This window comes from Heloderma suspectum, chromosome 8 (genome assembly GCF_057233095.1).
Source record: "Heloderma suspectum isolate Gila_16-S chromosome 8, 16-S_ref, whole genome shotgun sequence".
NCBI classification, from domain to species: Eukaryota; Metazoa; Chordata; class Lepidosauria; order Squamata; family Helodermatidae; genus Heloderma; species Heloderma suspectum.
The window spans coordinates 25,161,495-25,184,492 of NC_139465.1; the positions used below are offsets into that span (position 1 = coordinate 25,161,495).

Sequence of the window (22,998 nt, forward strand, 5' to 3'; positions counted from 1 at the left end):
TCTGATGGGCATAGCACCTAGTGAGATCATTAGGCCTCATACTGTGTCCTGCAGAGCAAATGGACCAGCACAGCTGTAAACCCCTTATGGGGGGTTGCAAAACGGGAGGTTGTAACAGGGAGATGTGTGACTGGAGGAAAGGGACATGCAGCGGCAAGGCAGGCAGGGGATGAAATGGCACAGCGCAGCTGGGGAAGAAATGGAGAGCTTTCAGACTCCTTATCCACTTCCCCTTGAACAAAGCTTTCCGTTCATTTCTGATGTTGCCCTACTCCATTGATACCGCAGCAGAGGGAGTTCCTCCAGCTCAGGGACTTCACTATTGTTGAAGCAGGAGCTGCTCTAGATGCCACCGCCAAGGCCACTTGGGGGGCCTCTCCCAGACAGTGGGGGGGCTCTTCTTTCTTCCCCACAGCCCTGGTCAAGCAGAAGGCCTTTTCAGGCCTCTACTCCCCATCCCACTCCATGTTGTCCAAGCAAAGACTCATCAGGCAGTCACCAGGCAGGCAAATTCTGACAGGCTCACTTGTCAGAATTAAATATTCTGACAAGTGAGCCTATCAGAAATAAAACACACACAGAGTGTGTCCGTTCTTGGGGAGATCTCTCTGGGGGGCACCGCCCCACACTCCTAAGAGGGAGTCGTTTCTGACAGAGTGCTCTGCTCTGCTCAGGGTGGCAAAATCTCCCGGTGCAGGTCCGCGTTGCCCTCTCTCACCCATGCATTCACGCCTCCCTGATGCATCGCTGCAGCTGGCCAGCCACATCGCTCTTTGCCTCTCGGGCTCCCCTCCCGCCATAGCTGATGGGCTGACTGCTGTCCCCACCACCACCGTACAGCTGGTGAGCAACAGGTCTCCTGGGTCCCCACCCCTGAAGCCTCCTCTGGCGGCCCAGGTCACAGCAGCCAGCCCACTGCTAACGCAGACGGGAAGGCCAGGGTAGAGAGCCCCTGCTGAGAGTGAGCAGCCACACAAAGTGAGAGGGAGAGGTGGCAGCGATAGAGGTGATAACGACAGAGGAAGAGAGGCAGAGCTGTTGAGTGACTGGCAGCCGCCACTGGCCCTCAGGCCCTGCAGTGAAGAACACTGTTCTAGCCAGAGGCTGCACCTGTATGTGTCCTGGTTGCCATCTTCCTCTGAGCATTTTAGAATCTGCCTCGATGTATAGCTCACCACTGGTGCCTAATTCCAGTTTGATCAAAGAAAAATATATGTTTGTTTTTTACAGGAGATAAAAAAGTTGGTTTCCAAATACCCAAATCTGGTGTTTTTGCAGTTAGGTGGGTATCAAGCTCTGTGTATTCTCAGCTTTCTTCCTGTGATTGTCAGCAGTTCTTGTGAGTCGTGTAGAAATGCCCCCAAGTGTGGGAGCTGTAGCCAGAACCAATGCAACGGATTTTATTTAGTTAGTTAGTTAGTTCATTTCATTTCTTTACCATCCAATAGCTGAAGCTCTCTGGGCAGTTCACAAAAATTAAAACCAAAGAGCACACAATAAAACAATATAAAATATATAAAACATAAAAATTTATTGATTTAGAAATGCTGTGTAAGAACAAAGCAAATAAAGATGCATTAACACACAACTGAATATAGCAAGACAACATGCACATGCCTGGAAATGCTAGAAGCCTCTGAAGTTCATAAAAATATGCACTAGACAAAGATATTTTGTATCAGGAGAAAAGGCAGGGAAATCGTTAGCATATAAATTAGAACAGCAAGGGAAGTGTCAAATTGTTATTAGAAAGCTAATGGATCATTATTTAATACTGGTGCCAATGAACTAAACAACAAATGTGTTGTTATGAAGTCCTGTTTTTATTTTATTATGAAGTCCTGTTTTTCACAAAGTCCCTGTGCAAAGGAACTTTCAAGAAAGGCCTACAACAACTTTGGGCTGCTATGGTATCTTATCATGGAAGCCATACCTTTGTGTGTTGTGTTGTGCTGTGTTGTGTTGTCTCAGCTTCCACAAAGAACAAAGTACTTTGGACTTCAAATGGCCTCCTTTTGAGCCCAGTCTCTGGCACTGTGATTGTGTCGTGTTTTTCATTTCAAAATTCTTGTTTACGGGCAGTTCTCTGTGTTCCCTGCTGACACTCACGGTTGGTGGACTCCTTGCTTCAGGGAAGCCCTTGTTCCTCCTCACCAGCTTGGGTGTGGTAGCTGCTGCACTTAAAGCTGGTAAGTGAAGGTGACAAACAGGTCTTCAGAGGGTTCAGAAACCACAGCCTGCCTAGTTTAATATGGGCCTCCCCCCCAAAATTAGGCCATTCTGCCTTCCCCACCCCACACACAAGTATTTTAAAATGATGTTATACTTCTACAGATGTAACTGACCTCAACAGCATCAAGGCAGCCGTGGAGGAAGTACAACGGCACGTTGGAGAAAGTGGGCTGACCCTCCTGATGAACAATGCTGGCGTTATGCTTTGCAGCACCCTAGCGAAAGAAAATGCAACGGACATGGCGGTTGAATATGCCACCAATACTATCGGGCCACTACAGGTGAGCCAGGTAAGCTGTTTCTTCTCATGCTGTTGGAAAGCCCCTTTTACTTGCAGTGATTCCTCTAGTAAGAGTTGTGATGGCCTGGCACTTGGACAGAAGAAGCATCGGGGTCTATCCAGAAATTTCTCATGGCAGGGGTCTATTCTGCTGGGGGCACATTGCTGTTGGATAAAATGTGCACATGTCCATATGCACTCCAGTAGGCCTAATGTGTTTGTTTGCTTGGATGATATCTAAGGTTGAGGTCTAAGGGGTCAGGGCGGAGCTTTATGCCCCCAAGGCCTTTCACAGTGAATGTACAGTGCCAACCAATCTCCTTGCTATACAGCACGGCTCTTTTAAAGGAAATGTTTGAACTTCATAGTGTGGTGATAAGTTCGCTGTTACAACACACCTGTGTGTTTTCCTTGTGTGTGCATGCATGTGCTTTGTTGCTTAGAGTCACATGCATGACATTTAGAAGCCTACACAGAGTGACAGGAGATCCTTAGAAGACGGAATTTAACAGCACAAATCCTGAAGGGTGTTATATTCAAGCTTCACACAAGAGGCATCATGAACTTAGTAGTACCCCTCTTATCATATTTCAATATCCATGTTGGGTGGGGTAGCCTTAGGAGGTCCTGATCAGGATTTCATGGCTGCCATGACAACTAGAGGGCTGTCTCAATATGCCATTGACTCAACACATATTGCATGACACACTCTTGACCTGGGCTAGATCTACACCAGTGCTTTTTATCGGTATTGAAGTGCACTGATAACTGTTGGGGAACATTAGGCATTCCATATAAGCTTTTCTAGCATTATTTCCTGCTTTTTATTCCATATTATCCAAAACATTACAACAGATGTCATCGTGTGTGCTATGAGATATAAATGTGCAAGAGGAGTATAGCGTCACCATGATGGAATTGTATGGATATGACGTGAGGTGTAGATCTGGCCCTGGTGTTTTCAACCAAGCAGAATGCTGGTAGTCTGGAATTGTGGGCCGGGGAGGGGGGAGTCTCTTTAAACCTGTTGTCGTGGTCATCCCACTTCCTGGTGAAGTTCATAGTACTGGTGGCTTTCCCCCAGGGGTGGTGGGCTCATTAAGTTGGTCCCGCCTGGAGAATTACGGAATTTACATGGCTGGCACTCACTACGGTCTCACTATGGAATGGTGAGATGTCTAGGGCTGTTGACACAATTGCTCGCTCCGAAGTGTCCTCTCTGGCACTGCAGAGCCTGGCTGGCTCCCTGGTTTACTAATGAGCTGGGGTGATGCAACGAGCAGGGTGATGATTAGCACACAAATGGCACAAGTCTCAGAGTGAGCATGACCGGGCACTTTATCATGCCTACTTTGTGGTGGTGAGGGCAGCGTAGTGATTTTACTTCTCCACTTTCATTGCATGCTTGGGGAGCTGCCCGGAAGAGCTTCTTCTTTTTAAAAAAATACTTTTTTCTTTTTTTTTTGTCTTTATAAATGAAATAAACAATACCAACAACCTAATCAGTAGCTACAGTTTCCCAACAATACAATATTCTTAAGAGGACACAACAATAACAGAAAGGAGCAAAAGAAAGAAAGAAAGAAAGAAATTATTTAAAAGGATTAAATTTAAACTCCAGTACACACGGGCTTCAAATTCCATTCACTTAAAAATTATACCTATAACATTGATAAAATTGCAATTCAATACAGCATGATTAATCTTATGTCATCAGTCTTATAACAAGGAAGCAGGACTACAATTCATTTCCAGTGACCATATAGCCAGTCTCCTCCTCCTCCTCCTCCTCATCATCATGGAGAGAAATTAAAAAGGATAAATAATGATAACAAATCACTAATAAGTTTTATAATGTTATATGATAATAAAGTTTCAAAACAACCTTACAATAATCAGTAATATATTTTATACTAGATATGTCAATGAGTGTGCATATTTCTATGAACCCTCAAACCATATATTTAAGAACAGTATGTCATATCCATTTTAAAGAAGAAGGATTTTAAAAAAGAAAAGAAAGGAAAATAAGAGAAAGCAGTTGGATATATATATATATATATATATGCAATTAACTCTGGCCTAATCTGAGTCACTCAGACTGGACATAACCAGTTAACAAAAACTGTTTATGGATTCCAGTTCATGGGGCTGTAACAGAGATCTCACTCATTTTTGCGTTTAGCCACGCCTCCACCATTTCATGATTCGGGAACTTCTTCATCTGACCTTCAGAAACAATGCATAATGTAGCAGGATATTTTAAGTAATATTGTAAGTTCAATTGTTTTGCCAGATTTTTTCACCTTGATGAATTGCCTTCTTTTCTCAGCAATTTCGTTAATATAATCCAGAAATAACATAACTTCATCTTGTTTCCAAAAACAGGATATAATTTTTTGTGGAGATTCTTGCAAATTGGACTATAATTGTATAGGCAGTCCCTTTAGCATTTGGCACACGGAGTGCCTGCTCAATATCAAGTAAATAATCAGATGGCACGGGGAGTATCTCATGCAAAAGCTTATCTACAAAAGTAGACAAATTTACATCACTAGGCACATCCTTAATGCCGATTATACATACATTAGTTCTACAACTAAAAGCCTCCAGCTGAGAAATTCCAACAAGCGAGTTTTAAAAACTTGTGACGCAGTTTCGTTGGCTGCCACCCTATCTTCCAGCTTGTTAACCTTCACCTCCATTTTTTTTGCCAAGAATTGTTAATTAAATCTACAGCCCCTTGCAGGGTGGTGATGGAATTTTAAATTACATCCAACCTTTTAGCCTGTTCAGCAGGCTAAACAGCGAAGACAAAGTTTTTATCAGAGTAAATAACTCCCCTATATTTTCAGTTCTCGGCGCCTTTGCCAAAGGAGGTACGGGGGGAGTGGGCGGAGACGCGTTTCTTTTTTTTCTCCTTGCTGTAGCCATGTTTCTCTTCAAACAGATCTTGCAGGTCCTCAGATATCCTCAAATATTGTTAATATTTCTTAAACCATTCCTCAGATGTTGTTCATATTTCTTAATCCATAAATTAAATGGAGCACGTCAGCCCTAATTTCTCCTATTTAAATAGGAGTTTCAAAACAACTTTTGGCGATGATTAAGCTCTGGGAGGGTAGTCTTGGAATCCAGCCCCCCTACTGCTTCGCCGAGGTGACTAATTTACCAAGACTTAATCCAGATGCTGCCTTGACTCCCCTTTTCATTCCAGAGGAGAGATGAAAAGGTTTTTCAACCTTTTAAAAAGCTGTTTGAGATAGCCTCCCATGGAGACTCCGCAGGGTGCTGCAAGGGCGACATTGGCTCCGACCGGAAGTCCCGGAAGAGCTTTTTCAAGCGGTAATGGGATTATTACATCTGAACTCTGGGAAGGTTATGCTCAGTGGCCTGCTGTGACATGTTAGCTAGACACTTCAAAGATAACGTTGCTTGTATTTGCTCTGACTTCAATGCCATTATTGACACAGTTCCTGTGCAGGTGTCTTGAGCACCAACTGACCCATTTTTATGGGATCAGTTTCAATTGATGCAGCCTGAAGATGTAGACAAGGTGCTCGGAGTGGTTTGTCCAACCTTTATTCCTGACACTTGCCCATTTTGGCTAGTTACATCAAGTCAAAGGGGATTGACTGGGTGGGTCCAGGAGGTTATCATTACCTTGTTGAGGGAGGGAGTAGTCCCGGCAGTTGCAAAGCTACTTTTGAAGAAATCTTCACTGGACCCAGAAGATGGCAATACATATCGCCCAGTTGCAAATAATCCCCTTTTGGTGCAAGGTGTCCGAGAGGAGGTGGTGGTCTAACTCCAAGCACTATTGGATGAAACGAATTATCTGGACCCATTTCAATCTGAGTTTAGGCCACGATTTGGGACTGAGACAACCTTGATCATCCTGATCTCTCCTCTGTCAGGAGAGAGTCAGGAAGAATGCAACTCTGTTGATTCTCTTTAATCTCTCAGCAGCTTTTGATACTGTCGATCATGATATCTTATTAGACCAACAGTATTGCAGTGGTTCCACTCATACTGGCAGGGTCAGTTTCAGAAGGCAGGACTGGGGGACTGTTGCTCAGCTCCATGGCATTCGAGCTGTGGAGTCCCACAAGGTTCCATCTTATCCCTTGTGCTCTTTAACATCTATATGAAGCCACTGGGTGAGTTTATCCAGGGATTTGGAGAGATGTGTCATCCCTATGCAGAAGATACCCAGCTCTGGCTGTCATCAGATTCATGTGAGGCTGTGGAGGTGCAAAACTGTTGTCTGGACTCAGCAATGAGATAGCTGAGGGTCAATAAATTGAAGCTGGATCCTGACAAGATGGAGGCACTGTTGGGAAAGAGACAGGGGGAATGCAACTCGATTCTCCTTCATCTCAACAGGGGGTTCTCAGGTCCAGGAAGTTGGTGTACAGCTTGTTCCAACTGCAGTTGTAATCCCCCCGACGACGCAGGTGTGCAGCTTGGATCCAACATTGTCTCTAGTGGCCTGAGTGGCTTGAGTGGCTTTGAGCACCTTTTACCAGCTTTGTCTGCTTCATCATCCTGCAGCCTTTCCTACATAGGAATAGTCTGGCTACAGGGATCCATGCTCTAGTAATCTCCAGGTTGGATTATTGTAATATGGGAGCTTCAACTAGTACAGAATTCAGCTGTTAGAATTCTGGCTAGTTGGCCTCAGTGGAGCCCTGTATTACATCAGTTCTGAAGGAGCTACATTGGCTGCTTTTTCACTATAGCCAATTCAAGGTGCTAGTCTTTACCATTAAAACCCTCAATGGCTTGGGATCCAAATATCTGAAGGAGCACCTTTTCCCATACCAACCTGCCCATGCATTAAGGTAATCAGAGGGGGTCTTTCTCTGTTCTGCTTCCATAAGAGAAATATACTTAGCATCTTCAAAAGAGAGGGCCTTCTCTGTGGTGAGTCCAGCTTTGGAATGCCCTCTCATGGGGCATCTGTCTGATGCCAACTGTACTTTCTGGGGGGTGCCAAAACTTTTTTTTTATTTGCACAAACATTTTAAAACAAACTTACAAAATTTTTGATATTTTTAGATTTAAGCTTGTATCTTCAGCTGGTTGAAATAGCAGTATGCTTGTCAACTTTTAAAGATTGTTTTAATTGTATTATTTTGTACGTTTTTAAGTTGTTTTATGTACACTGCCCTGAAATCCTTCTAGGGATGATTTTCAAAAACTTTATGATTGTGTTCATAATTTTTAAAAATAAATATTATCATTTATTTCATTTCTATACCTCCTAATAGCCAAAGCTCTCTGGGCAGTTCACAAAAATGACAAACCACAAATACAAGATAATAAAACATAGTATAACATTTTTAACATACAACATTTAAAACAACTTAAACAGCTAAAACAATTTCAATAAATAAAAAACTGACAACTTCACATTATTTGTCAGGAAAATGGTCCCCATTTTCTTAGAATGACCTCCTTCATCTTGAAAACACTGGTGAGCCTTTTGTGCACAGTAACAGTGGAGTCTGCTAGGAGTGTCTTTGGCAGATGGGGCAGAAATGGGTTGATCAGGTTTGGGGTTGCAGAGGAGCCTGAACTGCTCACTTATGTTCGCACGTTATCCGTCATTTTTTATATCAGCTAACATAATACGACATCATAACTTGAACTGGACAAATGGTCTTTGCGGACTGCGCATTTGCATAGCTGGAACAAATTCCCTAAAGCGGTCTTCTGAGCTGAACCCTGGTTTATTCATTCTAACAAAATCCCACTTATTTTAGCTGTGCTGTCTTTTAGCCACTGGAGGGAGTGATCCAGCTTTGAAGAGCTGGGTTGTTTCTTTTACTTCTGATTCATAAATTCCAAATAGCTTGGTTCAGAAACCTACAGTCAGTTGAAGAGGACACAACCAGTCACATCTGCCGTCATGCTCTTCCCCTAGAAGTGGAATCTATTCAGCCAGTGTGGGGAGGGGGGAATGAAGCCCAACAGAAATCTCCTTGCAGAAAATCTTGGGAATTTCAAAACCATTGACCATATTATCTTTCTGAGACGTCTCTTTGGGATGGGACTTGGAGGCACTGTTCTACAGTGGTTTTGATCCTCCTTGGAGAGACATTTTCAGAAGGTGGTGCTGCGGGTCTCCTGTTCAACACCTGGGCTTTGGCCTATGGTGTCCCTCAGGATTCCATCTTGTATTTAATATATATACATGAAACCACTGGGAGAGACTGTCCAGAGTTTGGGGGTTTGATGACACCAATATGCTGATGACACCCAACTTAGGCTCCATCACATGGGCAGAGAATTCCACATCAATGCTGGTTCTTTCCCCATCTGGTATCACTGCAGGACTGGGTCATTCTCTTTAGATGGCTATCCCTGCCGTGTTATTTTTCATTTCTTTCTCATGGGGGTGGTGATGCTGCTCAGAGGCATCGCCATGTTTCTGCAAAGAAACATTACATCTGCTCAGCGTGTAGTAATAATTCCTCCCTGGTTCCTGCCCCTGTTACTTGTGGATGAGGACTGACATGCAGACAGCCCCCCCATCGATCTCCCTGCCCCCCCGCCTCCCTGTTCAGTGTTTTTGAACATCTCTGTGGTTTACTCAGCCATTTACTCACTGGCAATGCACAGCAGGGAGGGATCCTGGCAGGCCAGAAGGCTGGCACGCCACTCTGCTGACCTGCTGCTCTGCCACCTTGTTCAGGATGCTGCAGGCTGAAAATGGTGAGGACCCAAAATGGCGCAGGTGTGGGAAGGCGACATGTCACATAGCTCATTCTCGCTGCCTTCTCCATCATGACCGCACCCCCAACAACCCAAAACAACCACCCACAGCCACCAACGCACAGTGGTTCATTCATGCTCGGGGAGAAATACATGGGGAGATCATGGCGTGCCATTTGCTTATATTTGGAAAAATAACACATTTTTTTTCTGTTTGAGGAAAACACAGGATAGGTGGGTGGAAATGGTGGGATAATGACTGGACAATGATGACGTCATGTAATGGGCCCGCACAATTCAGTGAGTGGCCAATCATGAATGGGCAATAAACTGGAGGTGTAGAGATGGCCTGCATCTCTCCTTTCCATCTCAATCCAAGGAAGCTGTTCTGGTTCTAAATCAGTGTCTGATGCTGGGAATGGACTGGCTGAGGATGAACAAATTAAAACCAAGGAAGCTGTTCTAGTTTAACAAGTTAAATACATAGTTTAATAGCTGTTCTGGACTGCAAGGAGGTCAAATCAGTCCATCCTAAAGGAAATCAACCCTGAGTGCTCATTGGAAGGACAGATAATGAAGCTGAAGCTCCAATATTTTGGCCACCTAATGCGAAGAGAAAACTCCCTGGAAAAGACCCTGATGCTGGGAAAGACTGAAGGCAAAAGGAGAAGGGGACGGCAGAGGATGAGATGGCTAGATAGCATCACGGATGCAATGAATATGAACTTGAGCACGCTCCGGGAGAGAGCGCAGGACAGGAAGGCCTGGCGTGCTATGGTCCATGGGGTCACGAAGAGTCAGACACGATTGAACGACTGAACAACAACAACTTTAATTTAGCAAATTACATCCATGAAAGCTGTTCCAGTTCTAAACCAGTGTTTGATGTTGGTAATGGATGGGATGAAGATGATCAAATTAAAACTTTATCCTGACAAGATAGAGATGATCCTGCTTCTATTTAAATTTACTCTTTGAACTCTGAGTCCTTTGATTAAAAAGAAGTAACTCCTGTCCTCAGAGCGAATGTGGTAGGTCAGGGATGGTGTATGTAAGGGCATCCAGAGGAAGTTGGGGGATTACAACTCCCATCATCACTCACTATTGGCCATGGTGGCTAGGGATGATGGGAGTTGCAGGCCAACCTCCTCTGGAGGCCCACACATTTTGTAGGTCTTGCTTGGACCTTTTGTACAGAAGAAGCTCACAGAAACCTTTTGTGGAAAGAGAAAGCCCACAATTCGTTCTCAAAGGTGCTGAAAGCACAAGCCTTGCTATTTTTTCACCTTTATGCAACCAACCTTGACTCTTTCCTCTTTGACATGCTTGCCATTGCAAAGCTGTATTTCATGGATGTAACAACAGCCACTGTCTGTGTCTCCCAAGGCGTTTCTGCCCCTGCTGAAGATGGCAGCTGAGAGAAGTCCCCAGGAGGGGCTGAGCTGCAGCAAGGCAGCCGTTATCAATACATCCAGCTCTGGAGGCTCCATCGAACTCATGCCCAAGTTTGATAAGACTCAGAATGTTGGCTACCGCTGCAGCAAGGTACTTAATGTGAAATTCAAATGAAAGACTCTGAAACAGGTGGAGCCTGTCCTGCTCTGGGCTGTGTTCCTGAGGGTTTCTGTGATGGCCTGTGCACGTGATTGTGTGCACATGCATGCCCATGTGTGCAATAAGGATCCGCTTATGACTCATTTGTGGGTCATAACACGCCTCTTCCCTTGTAGCTGCCCTTCTATTGCAGGGATGTCACATTTTCTGAAATGATGCACAGCAGCGAGTGGACAGGCTTGTCTTGCTATTCTTTGCTAGTTTTCCATAACGATGGGGCCATGCAGGAGGTACTAATTACTGTTGATGTTTGGCAGAAATTAAGGTCTGAGAAATTAAGGTCTGAAATTAAGGTCTGAGATCCATAATCATCAGGGAAGCAACACTGCTCACAACAGCAATGGGGGAATAATCGCAGTTTCTTGGGTACAAATTATTGCTTAGTTTGTGATCCTCACCATTTCTGCAAAATCCTGGTTTTTAAAGGCATGGAGACAAACCCAGACTGCAAGGAAAGACAGGTACATACGTCCGCTGGGATAATTCTCCCTATGCTGAACTATCCAGGCAGATTGCAAAGGCTGTGGTCCCAGACCTAGTCACTATCAGCTGTGTGATGTTCCTCCCATCAAAAAAAGGAATCTACTCCCTGTTGGGAAGCCCTAAATATAAATAGTTTATTGCAGAACAAGAAAACAGAACTGAACAAGAAAATAAAACGCTACAACACTTTGAGGTTGGAGTCTTTAGCTCCAACCCAATATTGTGAAGACATAAAATTAGACCTTATCATTTCTGATTACTGCAAGCTGTATGGGTAGCCACTTACTGTGGCAGACTGAAGTATCCAGCAGGAATAGCAAACGCTGAAACAATGCTCCTAGCCCTCAGTGTAATAGCTGTGCAGAAGCCGTGTCCCAGGTCAGATACAATAGGGCCTATTGTGTTTGACTTGGGGCATGTCTTCTGCATCACTCTAACACTGAGGACTGGAAGCATTGTTTCAGCATTTTCCATCCTTGCTGGGTATTTCAGCCTCCAACAACTCCCATGTCATGGAGTGTATAGTAGATAGGTTTGAACCTTGGGGCTGAAGTCAAGGGCCCTGCAGTGCAGAGGCTGCAAATGACCACCCAGAGACCGGTATGTTCCTTTCTCTTAAAAAAAAAAAAAAAGTCAATGGGTGGACACCCAGACATGTACATGGTTTCAGATGCTCATTTTATTATTTTTACTTTTAAAAAGTATTTGGCCATTCTACAACCAAGTGGAGCTTATTTCCAAGTACATTTAGCATCAGGTTTAGCATCAGGGCAGCAGAAGCAAATTCCATGTTATTCCCATAGTCATGAAGGTGCCATGATTTAAGTTAGTTTAAAATGGGAAATGGCATATGCTCAAGAGTATTTCTATTTTGTCTTTTTGCTCCAATGTATCAGGAATCTAGAAGCAGTTGTAAATCATGGAATGGCAGGGTGGGGGAAGAGGAAAGAAATGGGAATAGTGTGCTTCATGACTGTCTAAAATGGGCCCTTTAAGATCATTTAAGTCCAGGATCTAGAATCACCTAGCTGCAACACGTGGAACACTTCGATCTCTCTTCCCCCCACCCCATCCCCTGTAGTTTTGTTACCAGCCAGGCAGCTAGGAACTTCCCTGGCCTTCCACCCGCACCCCCTCCAGCCACTCCCAAGAAGATCACAAGAGTTGATGGTGCTAATGTACCTATAGTGCCCCTCATGTTTAGTTCCAGGTTCTTGCATTTCCCTACTTCCTTCCAGGCTGTTAGATCTTGTGTCAGGAACTAGTGTATGTTCCTGATTCTTACAAATTTCTGTGTCACCCTTTCTTTTCTTAGCCCAGTCATACAACTGAACCCAGTATCATTTCCCTTAGTGATTTATCTGAGCCCCCAAATGCACTCCCTTTGTCTTTTTTCTCCCTGTAGGCTGCTTTAAACATGCTCACCAAGTGTCAGTCACTGCAGTACCCAGACTATGGGATTCTGTGTGCTTGCATCCATCCTGGCTTTGTGAGAACCAAACTAACAAAGGTAACAGCTTTAACCTTTATGGGGGGTGGGAGACTTCCAGGCTTCCTCCTCAAATATCAGCGGGGGTGGTGGTAGGGGGGAAGTGGAGGCTGCAAACAAGGTGGGGGTGTACATGCAGCCCATGGGCCTGATGTTCCCCACCTTTGCTTAAGCAATCAGGGTGGGGCAAATGCCAAGGGAACTAACATTGAGTCCCCTAAAATGACCTGGCCTTTTTTTTGTCTTCTGACAATTGGTAAATATGGGAATGGAGGAACGATGATCTTGAAAAAGCAATTGGAACAAGTTTGGTCCAAAGCTAAATCTCTGTGCCCCCACTGAAGGGAATAGGTGATTCCCTGAGCACTTGAATTGCAGAAAGGTAGAATAAACACAGGGTTGGCTCAGGGTTAAGACCCCCAGAGTGGTGCTTGGAGATATTAGACACACAAACAAGCAGAACTGCAAGGCAGTCTGGCGTCCACTTTATGGGGTTGCGAATAATCTCAATGAACTGGGATAGGCCTCAGGGCAGGGCCAGCCCAGGATATTTTGCTGCCCTAGGAAAAGGACAAGATGGCACCCCCTCTCCATTCCATATACAGAGGCTGACCGGACTGGCAGTTGATGCAGTGGCATTCTCCACCACACCTCAGGCAGCAGGCTAGTTCGGGGCCTCGGAACAGGCCATGTGGCACACACTGCTCTGTCTCCCAACAGAGGAAACACCTGGGATGCTCAGGAGGAACAGCCTGGGGGCTGCTGCCTTTGTCTCCCAGCATCTTCTGCCTGAAGTGGCTGCCTCACTCTGGCTAATTATTAGGCCCCAATGGTAGGGCCGGCCCTGCTTGAGGCCTTGCAGATGGTTGTTGCCCTTCAGTATGATCACCTGGAAGACTGAATATACAGCCATGACCGAGTGCACATAGCTCTTGTTTTTCTATTTGTGGGTCTTAGATTGCAACGATGGTTCATTCCTGTTTTTCAGTGGATAGGGATGCTGAGTGTGCAGAGGAGCACGCGAGGAATCATGAATGTGCTCTCTACACTTTCTGAAAAGGATAATGGTAACTTCCTAGACTGGAAAGGACGCAGAGTTCCCTGGTGAGAGGTTTGCCTCCTGATGCCACAGAAGTTCCTATGCTGCTTGCAGAGCCACCAATAAATTAATAAAGTACCTGAGTTACAAGAAAAATGTTTCTGTTTGTTCTTTTCCTTTTCTTCAGAAACTGCCTAATAATATCCCTATGTCTGTTGCAGTGGAGAGAAATGTGATAGGACATTGAAGACCAAGTGCAGCCTGCCTGGTCAACAGAGGCAACACGTAATCGCACGCAGGCGAACATGTCCAGGCTAGAAGCTCAGCAGGCTGCCCAGGGAGGGATGCCCCCACCTCCTTGCCACCACAGAAATGCAGCAGGCTGCTGCAGGTGGGGCAGAAATCTCCATCCCTACTCTTCTGACCTCCAACAGGCTACAAAATTCTTTTTGCAGGCTGGTAACATTTGGAGACTTCATCCAAAAGGCTGAATTAATACATTCCCTAATGGCATTGTATGTTTAGCTTATTACATTTTCACCCCACCCTTTTTCCTATTAACTCAGGGCATTCCACATGTGTTTTTTTCCTCTACCACCCCTGCTTTTTAAATCCTCATAGCAACCCTGTAAAGTAGATTAAGCTGAAACAGGCTCAAGGTCACCCTGTAAGGATCTGAATGGGAAAATCTCCCTTCACTCTGTCCACTACACCACACTGCCACCTCTACAGGTGTCTTGCTTCCTCATTGGCCTGGAGGGTGTGTTAGTTAAGAATCCTAGGGAAGCCAATGATCAACTTGGCAACGTTGTGCAATATCTAGCAGAAACTTATCTGAAGATCTAGTGTCAGGTGCCTAATTGTTATAATAGTGTCTCACGTGATGAGAAGATGCCTTTTGAAGCAAACGTCTAAGCAAGCAGGGAGCAGGAGCCAGGAGCTGCCGCGCCAGGACGATGGCGATGACAGATTTCTCCGTCCACAGCGTCCTGGTGACAGGATCCAGTTCGGGAATTGGCCTAGGTCTGGTGAAGCAGTTTCTAACGCTGCTAGCTCCACCCCAGTGGGTCTTTGCTACAGCCCTTCGGATGGATGACCCAGGAAACAAGGTGAGAATCAGTAATTTAGCATGAAAGAATCACCATGTTAGTCTGCTGTTAAGGCAGCAACAACAACAGCATGTCTGCAAGAGCAGGTTCTTGCCTGGGGAGTGGCTGTAGCACGGGGTCTGCCAAAGATCCCAGGTCCAATAGGTACCATCTCCAGCTGAAGGGATCTTAGGTAGCTGGACTGGGAAAGACATCTGCCCAAGGATTTGGAGAGCCACTGCTAGCCGGAGCAGAGGGAATACTGTGCGAGAGAGACCAACAGTCCCATTCGCACATGATTTCTGGCTAGAGGACCTGTAGAGAAATTGCCAGGGTACCATACCTGCTAGTTCCTGCTTCACCCTACCCCTGGTGAGCATAAAACACAATGAGACTGTCAGGGCTTATCCTGTGTCCCGGAGAGCAAATGGGCCACCATAGCTGTGAAACCCATGTGGTGGTTGCAGGGAAGGATATTGTAGAGAGAGGGGAATGACATGAGTGGAGCAAATGAACATACAGCTGCAAGGCAGGCGGGAGGCTACATGGCATAGCACAGCAGGGGAGAAACCCCAGACGGCTTTCAGATTGTTCACTGCTCACTCCATTGATATTTGTAGAAGAGGGAGTTATTTTAGCAGCTGAAATCTGTCCCCCGTGTTATTCCTGGGTGCAAGTCCTTCTCTGACCATCTTGGGGTACAGCTTGATGCTGTATCCTCTCCTGGAACATAATTTCAGTTTAATCCAAAGAGAAAAATATTCTTTTTAATAGGAGGTAATGGACCTGGCATCCCAATACCAGAATCTGGTGGTACTGCAGTTAGGTAGGTATTCCATCGCCCTGTGCTACTGTCAGCTGTCTTCTATGACTGTCGATGAATTGGCTCAAGATTTGTACTGCAGAAATAGCCCCAAGTATTTGGCTAGGTGCCATGCAAAGAACCAGTGCAACCCGGTCTGTAAAGTGCCTGTGCAAAGGAGCTCTATGGAAAGGCCTACCAAAGCCATGGGCTGCTAGGCTATCTGTCGTGGTAGCCTAAGCTTTGTGTATTGTGTTGTCTCAGATTCCATAAGGACAAAATCTTATGGACTTCAAATAGTCTCCTTTTGAGCCCAGTCTCTGGCAAAGTGATTTGTTGCTGATTTTAAAATATTTGCTATCTCTCTGTACTCCCTGCTGACACACACCCCTCAGAGGCTCTTGTTCTGATTCTTCAGCTGGGAAGGTAGCTGCTGCACTCTCTAATGCAGCTGGCATGTTGAGGTGACAAACAGGTTCACCGAGAAGAATTTCTGTTGCCTGGGTAGACTCGCAGGCCTTCTGAAATTCTGGAAATCACAGCCTGCCAAGTTTAAAATGAGCCTTTTTTTCATTACACTTTTGGGCATTTCCCCTCAAGCTCCTAAGTATTTGAAACAAATGTTGTCATTCTACAGATGTCACTGATCTCAAGAGCATCAAGGCAGCTGTGGAGGAAGTGAAAAAGTGTGTTGGAGAATATGGGCTAACCCTCCTGATGAACAATGCTGGCATTAGTTCTCCAAATAACCTGGAGACAGAAAACGCAAAGGACATGGCAGCTGTATATGCCACCAATACTATCGGGCCGCTACAGGTGACCCAGGTAAGCTCTTGCTTCTCATGGAGAAGGTTTCTCCATTTCTGGTGCTTCCTAAGGTGAAGTGGACTTCCCCTAAAGTGAGCAGAACCAAAGCTAGACCCTGAACAAGGCTTTATCCACCGTTGTGGTTTGGAAAGGCAGGCAGTGTATCTCCAAAAATGGTAACTTTTGTATTCTTTTTGTACCAGCTGGTGAGCTGGTGGGAAGGAGGTTGAGTGACTGAAACGTCCACCTTCTAATCATACGTCACATTTTACCAGGGGCTATGAAAAAGGCCTTAAACAGATTTTCTTGCATAACAACTGCCTAGCCCCTGCACCTATCCTTCTGAAGCTTTGGAGGTTTCTTGCATGTGGACACCTCTATGACGTGTACCATTTTCATACAAATTGCCCCCAAAACACAGAGGAGCTGAGAGGAAGAAAACCACTCCCTCTCCCCCCTCCTCGATCTTTTTCGGACTGCCCTTCCACTTAAATCAGTGCACTGATCTTTCTGAAACTTTGCAGTTTGTTTACTCGGGACCACCTCTATGCTCACTGCGCTTTCAGAAGAATGGTCTGCAAGGCACATAGGTTGACAAGCATGACCTATTTTGAATACCCCCAAAATGTAAAAGCTGCTGTTGCACAAAGATCTGTGCACCTATTCATCTGAAACTTGGCAGACTCGTTCCCTCAAAAGGTGCAACTATCCCTGCAAATTTCAACCAATTATGCCAAGAAATAAGGTGTATAACACAAACACCACTGCACACATATCTTTTTCTGAACTTTGGCAGGCTTAATCCCCTCTTAATGGGCTGTTATGGCTGCAAATTCCATCCAGTCTGGACAAACAGAAAAAAGTAAAAGACATTCTTTAAATTTTCATGATAGTCAGTGGGAGGCACACAGCCTTGGATTTCTTAATTATGAGTCAGGTTTGGTACCCGTGTCGAAGCGGACAACCTCTAAATCAGTCTGAGCAGTCAGGCCATTTTCAGAGAACCAAATCACAGTCCAAGTTGAATCTTCTGGTCGGTGTACACCTCTACCAAAAAGTGTTGTTTTATAATATTGCTTTGTAGTGATACTTTAGTTTTGGTATGGCTTATGGCCAAGCAAGCAAAATGCATGTATTCCTTTACCTGTCACAGCAACACTGCTCCGCTACACATCTGAGAGGTAGTGATTGTTGTGCCGCTAAACCTCATGGAAAGCCTTTCAAAGCAGCAGTCCCACAGTAATGTCTTCACGGCTGCTGAAAGTACAAGCCTTGCTTCTATCCTCATCTTACTGCACCCAGTGCTGGCTCTGTCGTCTTTGATGTCGTTGTCGTTGCAAAGCAGCATTTCATGGACCTCACCACACTGCCTGTATCTCCCCAAGGCGTTTCTGCCCCTGCTGAAGATGGCAGCTCGGAGGAGTCCCCAGAAGGGCCTGAGCTGCAGCAAGGCAGCCGTTATCAATACATCCAGTGCTGGGGGCTCCATGGAAGTCGTGCTCCTTTGGGATGTGAACCAGTCTGTTGGGTATCGCTGCAGTAAGGTACATATTGTGAAATTCATGTATGAGGAAATTGCTCTTTCACTGGGGAATCCCACGTAAGCGTTTTGTATACAGTCCTGGTAACCCAAACATCAGTTCAGCTTACCTTATACAAGGTGATAACAGCCCATAAATAAGGATCAGTTCTACAGCTTTAAGCTACCCAACAACAAGCTGACACTTTGTGTTTTCTCTGAGCTCTTCCTCTGAGTGAGGACTCCACCCCTAAGAGACTAACATCCAGTTCATATGAGTTATACCTACAGATAGATTATAGCCTCTCAGAGGCCACACACTGTTTCTAAATGTTACAGAACCTTAGTTATTTATATGGCATTTCTTCATACCATGTGAAACTACCTTCAGCACATAGATCCTTCCCAATCCTGGTATGATTGCATTGCCAGTTGAAGAGTCTGTGATAATAAGCATACATTTGTACATATATAATATTAAATCATATCCCTGATGAATATACAGTGGAGGTGAGGAATAGATTTCAGGGATTAGACCTGATAGACAGAGTGCCTGAGGAACTATGGACGGAGGTCCGTAACGTTGTTCAGGAGGCAGCAACTCAATCCATCCCAAAGAAAAAGAAATGCAAGAAAGCAAAGTGGCTGTCTGATGAGGCTTTACAAGTAGCTCACGAAAGAAGGGAAGTGAAAAGCAAGGGAGAAAGGGGAAGATATACCCAACTGAATGCAGAGTTCCAGAGAATAGCAAGGAGAGACAAGAAGGCCTTCTTAAATGAACAATGCAAAGAAATCGAGGAAAACAACAGAATGGGAAAGACTAGAGATCTCGTCAAGAAAATCGGAGATCTCAAGGGAACGTTTTGTGCAAAGACGGGCATGATAAAGGACAAAGAAGGCAGGGACCTAACAGAAGCAGATGAGATTAAGAAGAGGTGGAAAGAATATACAGAAGAACTATACAGGAAAGATCTGAATGTCCCTGATAGCCATGATAGTGCGGTCACTGAACTTGAGCTGGACATCCTCGAGAGTGAAGTCAAGTGGGCCTTAGGAAGCATTAGTAACAACAAAGCTAGCGGAGATGACAGTATTCCAGCCGAGCTATTTAAAATCCTAAAAGATGATGCTGTTAAAGTGCTGCATTCAATATGCCAACAAATCTGGAACACTCAACAGTGGCCACAAGACTGGAAAAGGTCAGTTTACATTCCAATTCCAAAGAAGGGCAACGCCAAAGAGTGTTCAAACTACCGCACAATTGCGCTCATTTCACATGCCAGCAAGGTGATGCTCAAAATCCTACAAGCTAGGCTTCAGCAGTATGCAAACCAAGAACTACCGGAAGTACAAGCTGGGTTTAGAAGAGGCAGAGGAACTAGAGATCAAATCGCCAACATTCGCTGGATCATGGAGAAAGCAAGAGAATTCCAGAAAAACGTCTATTTCTGCTTCATTGACTACGCTAAAGCCTTTGATTGTGTGGATCACAACAAACTGTGGCAAATTCTTAAAGTGATGGGAGTACCAGACCACCTTACCTGTCTCCTGAGAAACCTGTACGAGGGTCAAGAAGCAACAGTCAGAACCAGACATGGAACAACCGATTGGTTCAAAATTGGGAAAGGAGTACGACAAGGCTGCATATTGTCACCCTGCTTATTTAACTTATATGCAGAGTACATCATGAGAAATGCCGGGTTGGATGAATCAGAGGTCGGAATTAAGATTGCTGGGAGAATTATCAACAACCTCCGATATGCAGACGATACCACCCTAATGGCAGAAAGCGAAGAGGATCTAAAGAGCCTGTTGTTGAGGGTGAAAGAGGAGAGTGCAAAAGCTGGTTTGAAACTCAACATTAAAAAAACTAAGATCATGGCATCTGGCCCCATCACTTCCTGGCATATAGAAGGGGAAGAAATGGAAGCAGTGACAGATTTTACTTTCTTGGGCTCCAAGATCATCGCAGACGGTGACTGTAGCCATGAAATTAAAAGACGCTTGCTCCTTGGGAGGAAAGCTATGGCCAACCTAGACAGCATAGTAAGAAGAAGCAGAGACATCACCTTGCCGACAAAGGTCCGTCTAATCAAAGCTATGGTTTTCCCAGTAGTAATGTATGGCTGTGAGAGCTGGACTATAAGGAAGGCTGAGCGCAGAAGAATTGATGCTTTCGAACTGTGGTGCTGGAGAAGACTCTTACGAGTCCCCTGGACTGCAAGGAGGTCAAATCAGTCCATCCTAAAGGAAATCAACCCTGAGTGCTCATTGGAAGGACAGATAATGAAGCTGAAGCTCCAATATTTTGGCCACCTAATGCGAAGAGAAAACTCCCTGGAAAAGACCCTGATGCTGGGAAAGACTGAAGGCAAAAGGAGAAGGGGACGGCAGAGGATGAGATGGCTAGATAGCATCACGGATGCAATGAATATGAACTTGAGCACGCTCCGGGAGAGAGCGCAGGACAGGAAGGCCTGGCGTGCTATGGTCCATGGGGTCACGAAGAGTCGGACACGACTGAACGACTGAACAACAATATGTACCCATATTACGTACGTATGTGCAATAAGCATACCTGTATTACTCATGTAATACATTAAAATCATTAAGTCCAGGATCTACAATTACCTCACTGGACTACTGTATGGCAGGAACACTTACATCTCTCTTCCCCCCACCCTGTGTCCCACAGCTTCTTTCCTAGCCAGGCACTGGGCACTTCCCTGACCTTCCACCCCCACCACCCAGCCACTCCCAAGAAGATCACAAGGGCTGATGGTGGTAATGTAGCTATAGCACCCCTCATGTTTAATTTCAGGTTCTTACATTTCCCTACTTCCTTCCAGGCTCTTAGATCTTGTGTCAGGAACTATGTAGCGATGTTCCCTGCTTCTTACAAGTTTCTGTGTCTCCCTTTCCTTTCTTAGCCCAGTCATACAACTGAATCCAATATCTTTTCCTTTGGTGATTTATCTGAGCCCCCCAATGCACTCCCTTTGTTTGTTTTTTCTCCCTGTAGGCTGCTTTAAACATGCTCACCAAGTGTCAGTCACTGCAGTACCCAGACTATGGGATTCTGTGTGCTTGCATCCATCCTGGCCATGTGAGAACTAAATTAACAGAGGTAACAGCTTTAACCTTTACAGGGGGTGGGTGACTTCGAGACTTTCCCCTCAAATCTCAGCAGAGGGGGAGTGGGGGCTGCAAACAAGGTGGTGGGATGCATGCGGCCCATGGGCCTTGCAATCAGGGTGGGGTGAATGCCAAGTGAACTAACATCGAATCCCCTGAAACGACCTGGCCTTTTTTTGTCTTCTGACAATTCATAAATATGGGAATGGAGGAACGGCAATCTTGAAAAAGCAGTTGGAACAGGGTTGGTCGAAAGCTAAATCTCTGTGCCCGCACTGAAGGGAATAGGTGATTCCCTGAGCACTTGAATTGCGGAAAGGTAGAATAAACATAGGATTGGCTCAGGGTTAAGACTCCCAGAGTGGTGCTTGGAGATATTAGATACCCAAACAAGCAGAACTGCAAGGCAGTCAGGAGTCTGCTTCCTGGGGTTGTGAATAATCTCGGTGAGCTGGGATAGACCTCAAGCCAGGGCCAGCCCAGGATATTGTGCTGCCCTAGGAAAAAGACAAGATGGCACCCCCTCTCCATTCCATATACAGAGGCTGACCGGACTGGCAGTTGATGCAATGGCATTCTCCACCACATCTGAGGCAGCAGGCTAGTTCGGGGCCTTGGAACAGGCCATGTGGCACACACTGCTCTGCCTTCCAAAAGACAAAACACCTGGGGGGCTCAAAAGGAACAGCCTGGGGCTGCAGCCTTTGTCTCTCAGCATCTTCTGCTTGAGGCGGTTGCCTCCCTCTGCCTAATTATTAGACCCCGATGGTAGGGCCGGCCCTGCCTGAGTCCTCAGAGATAGTTGTTGCCCTTCAATATTATCATCCTGTTGACTCAGTATACTGCCACCTCTAATGTGGGAACTGACATGTTATGACCAGGACATCCGACTGCACATAGCCCTTGTTGTTCTACTTGTGGGTCTTTGACTAGGCAGCTGTGGTTCTTTCCTCTTTTTCAGTGGAAGGGGGACCTGAGTGTGGAAGAGAGCACGCGAGGAATCATGAATGTGCTCTCCATGCTTTCTGAAAAGGATAATGGTACCTTTCTAGACTGGGAAGGATGCAGAGTTCCCTGGTGAGAGGTTTGCCTCTCGATGCCATGGGGCTTCCTACACTGCCCACAGGACCACCAATAAACTAATGAATGAGTTACAAGAAAAATGTTCCTGTTTGTTCTTTTTTTCTTTTTCTTTTCTTCAAAGTTCCAGAGAAACTGCCTAATAATATCCTTATGTGCGTGGGAGGTGGAGACCACCACCCTCCACCACCTCTTTCAGGCAGTCTGGGATCACTCCCTCTTGCAAGGAGGCATTAATCACCTTCCCAGCCCAACTGGCTGTTCCCTCCCTGTTAGTTTTTATTAGCCAAGAGGGACAAGGATCCAGTATGGAAGTGGTTGCATGAAGCTATCCAAGCACCTTGCCCATGTATTCAAGCTGTACCAACTGAAACTCATCCAAGAAAACTGGACAAGACTGTGCTCTGGATACCCCACCAGATTCACCTACAGTAATACTAGAGTCTAAGTCCTGGTGGATACAAGAGATTTTATTCTGGAAGTGCCTAGCCAGTGCATTACAGCGGGCTTCAGATGGTTCCTTAGTGTCCTTAGGGCCAGAATGTAAAACCCCCCTAAAAAGCTCCACTGGGTGGCATATGGGCAATTGAATAGAGGCAGTGAAATAGTTTTCCTTGCCGCTCTCACTGCCTTTGAATATACCTGGCCGTAGGCACACACCAGGATTCAATTCATCCACTAGGAGTTTTTCTCCATCTGCACTCAAGCCA

At 45.4% G+C, this 22,998-nt stretch overlaps 2 protein-coding genes across 5 annotated transcripts in view; both read left to right on the plus strand.

The window, feature by feature from the left end:
• Nucleotides 1-14,006, plus strand: part of LOC146338960 (uncharacterized) — an 18,137-nt gene extending 4,131 nt beyond the window's left edge. For 3 of the 4 annotated variants that reach the window (XM_084813195.1, XM_084813194.1, XM_084813196.1), the window contains exons 3-7: nt 1,231-1,282; nt 2,335-2,522; nt 10,619-10,777; nt 12,735-12,839; nt 13,807-14,005. In XM_084813195.1, the coding sequence (XP_084669321.1) occupies nt 1,231-1,282; nt 2,335-2,522; nt 10,619-10,777; nt 12,735-12,839; nt 13,807-13,926 (624 nt within the window). In that variant the 3' untranslated portion in view covers nt 13,927-14,005. Of the gene's footprint in view, nt 1-1,230; nt 1,283-2,334; nt 2,523-10,618; nt 10,778-12,734; nt 12,840-13,806 lie in introns of all 4 variants that reach the window. The other variant, XM_084813197.1, reaches the window with a different exon arrangement.
• A 744-nt stretch (nt 14,007-14,750) lies between these two features.
• On the plus strand, nt 14,751-22,371 carry LOC146338961 (uncharacterized). The gene is made up of 6 exons (XM_084813193.1): nt 14,751-14,966; nt 15,720-15,771; nt 16,385-16,572; nt 17,940-18,098; nt 21,096-21,200; nt 22,170-22,371. The coding sequence occupies exons 1-6, from the start codon at nt 14,814-14,816 to the stop codon at nt 22,287-22,289; spliced, it is 777 nt and encodes a 258-aa protein (XP_084669319.1). The 5' UTR covers nt 14,751-14,813; the 3' UTR covers nt 22,290-22,371.
• The last annotated feature ends 627 nt before the right edge of the window (nt 22,372-22,998 follow it).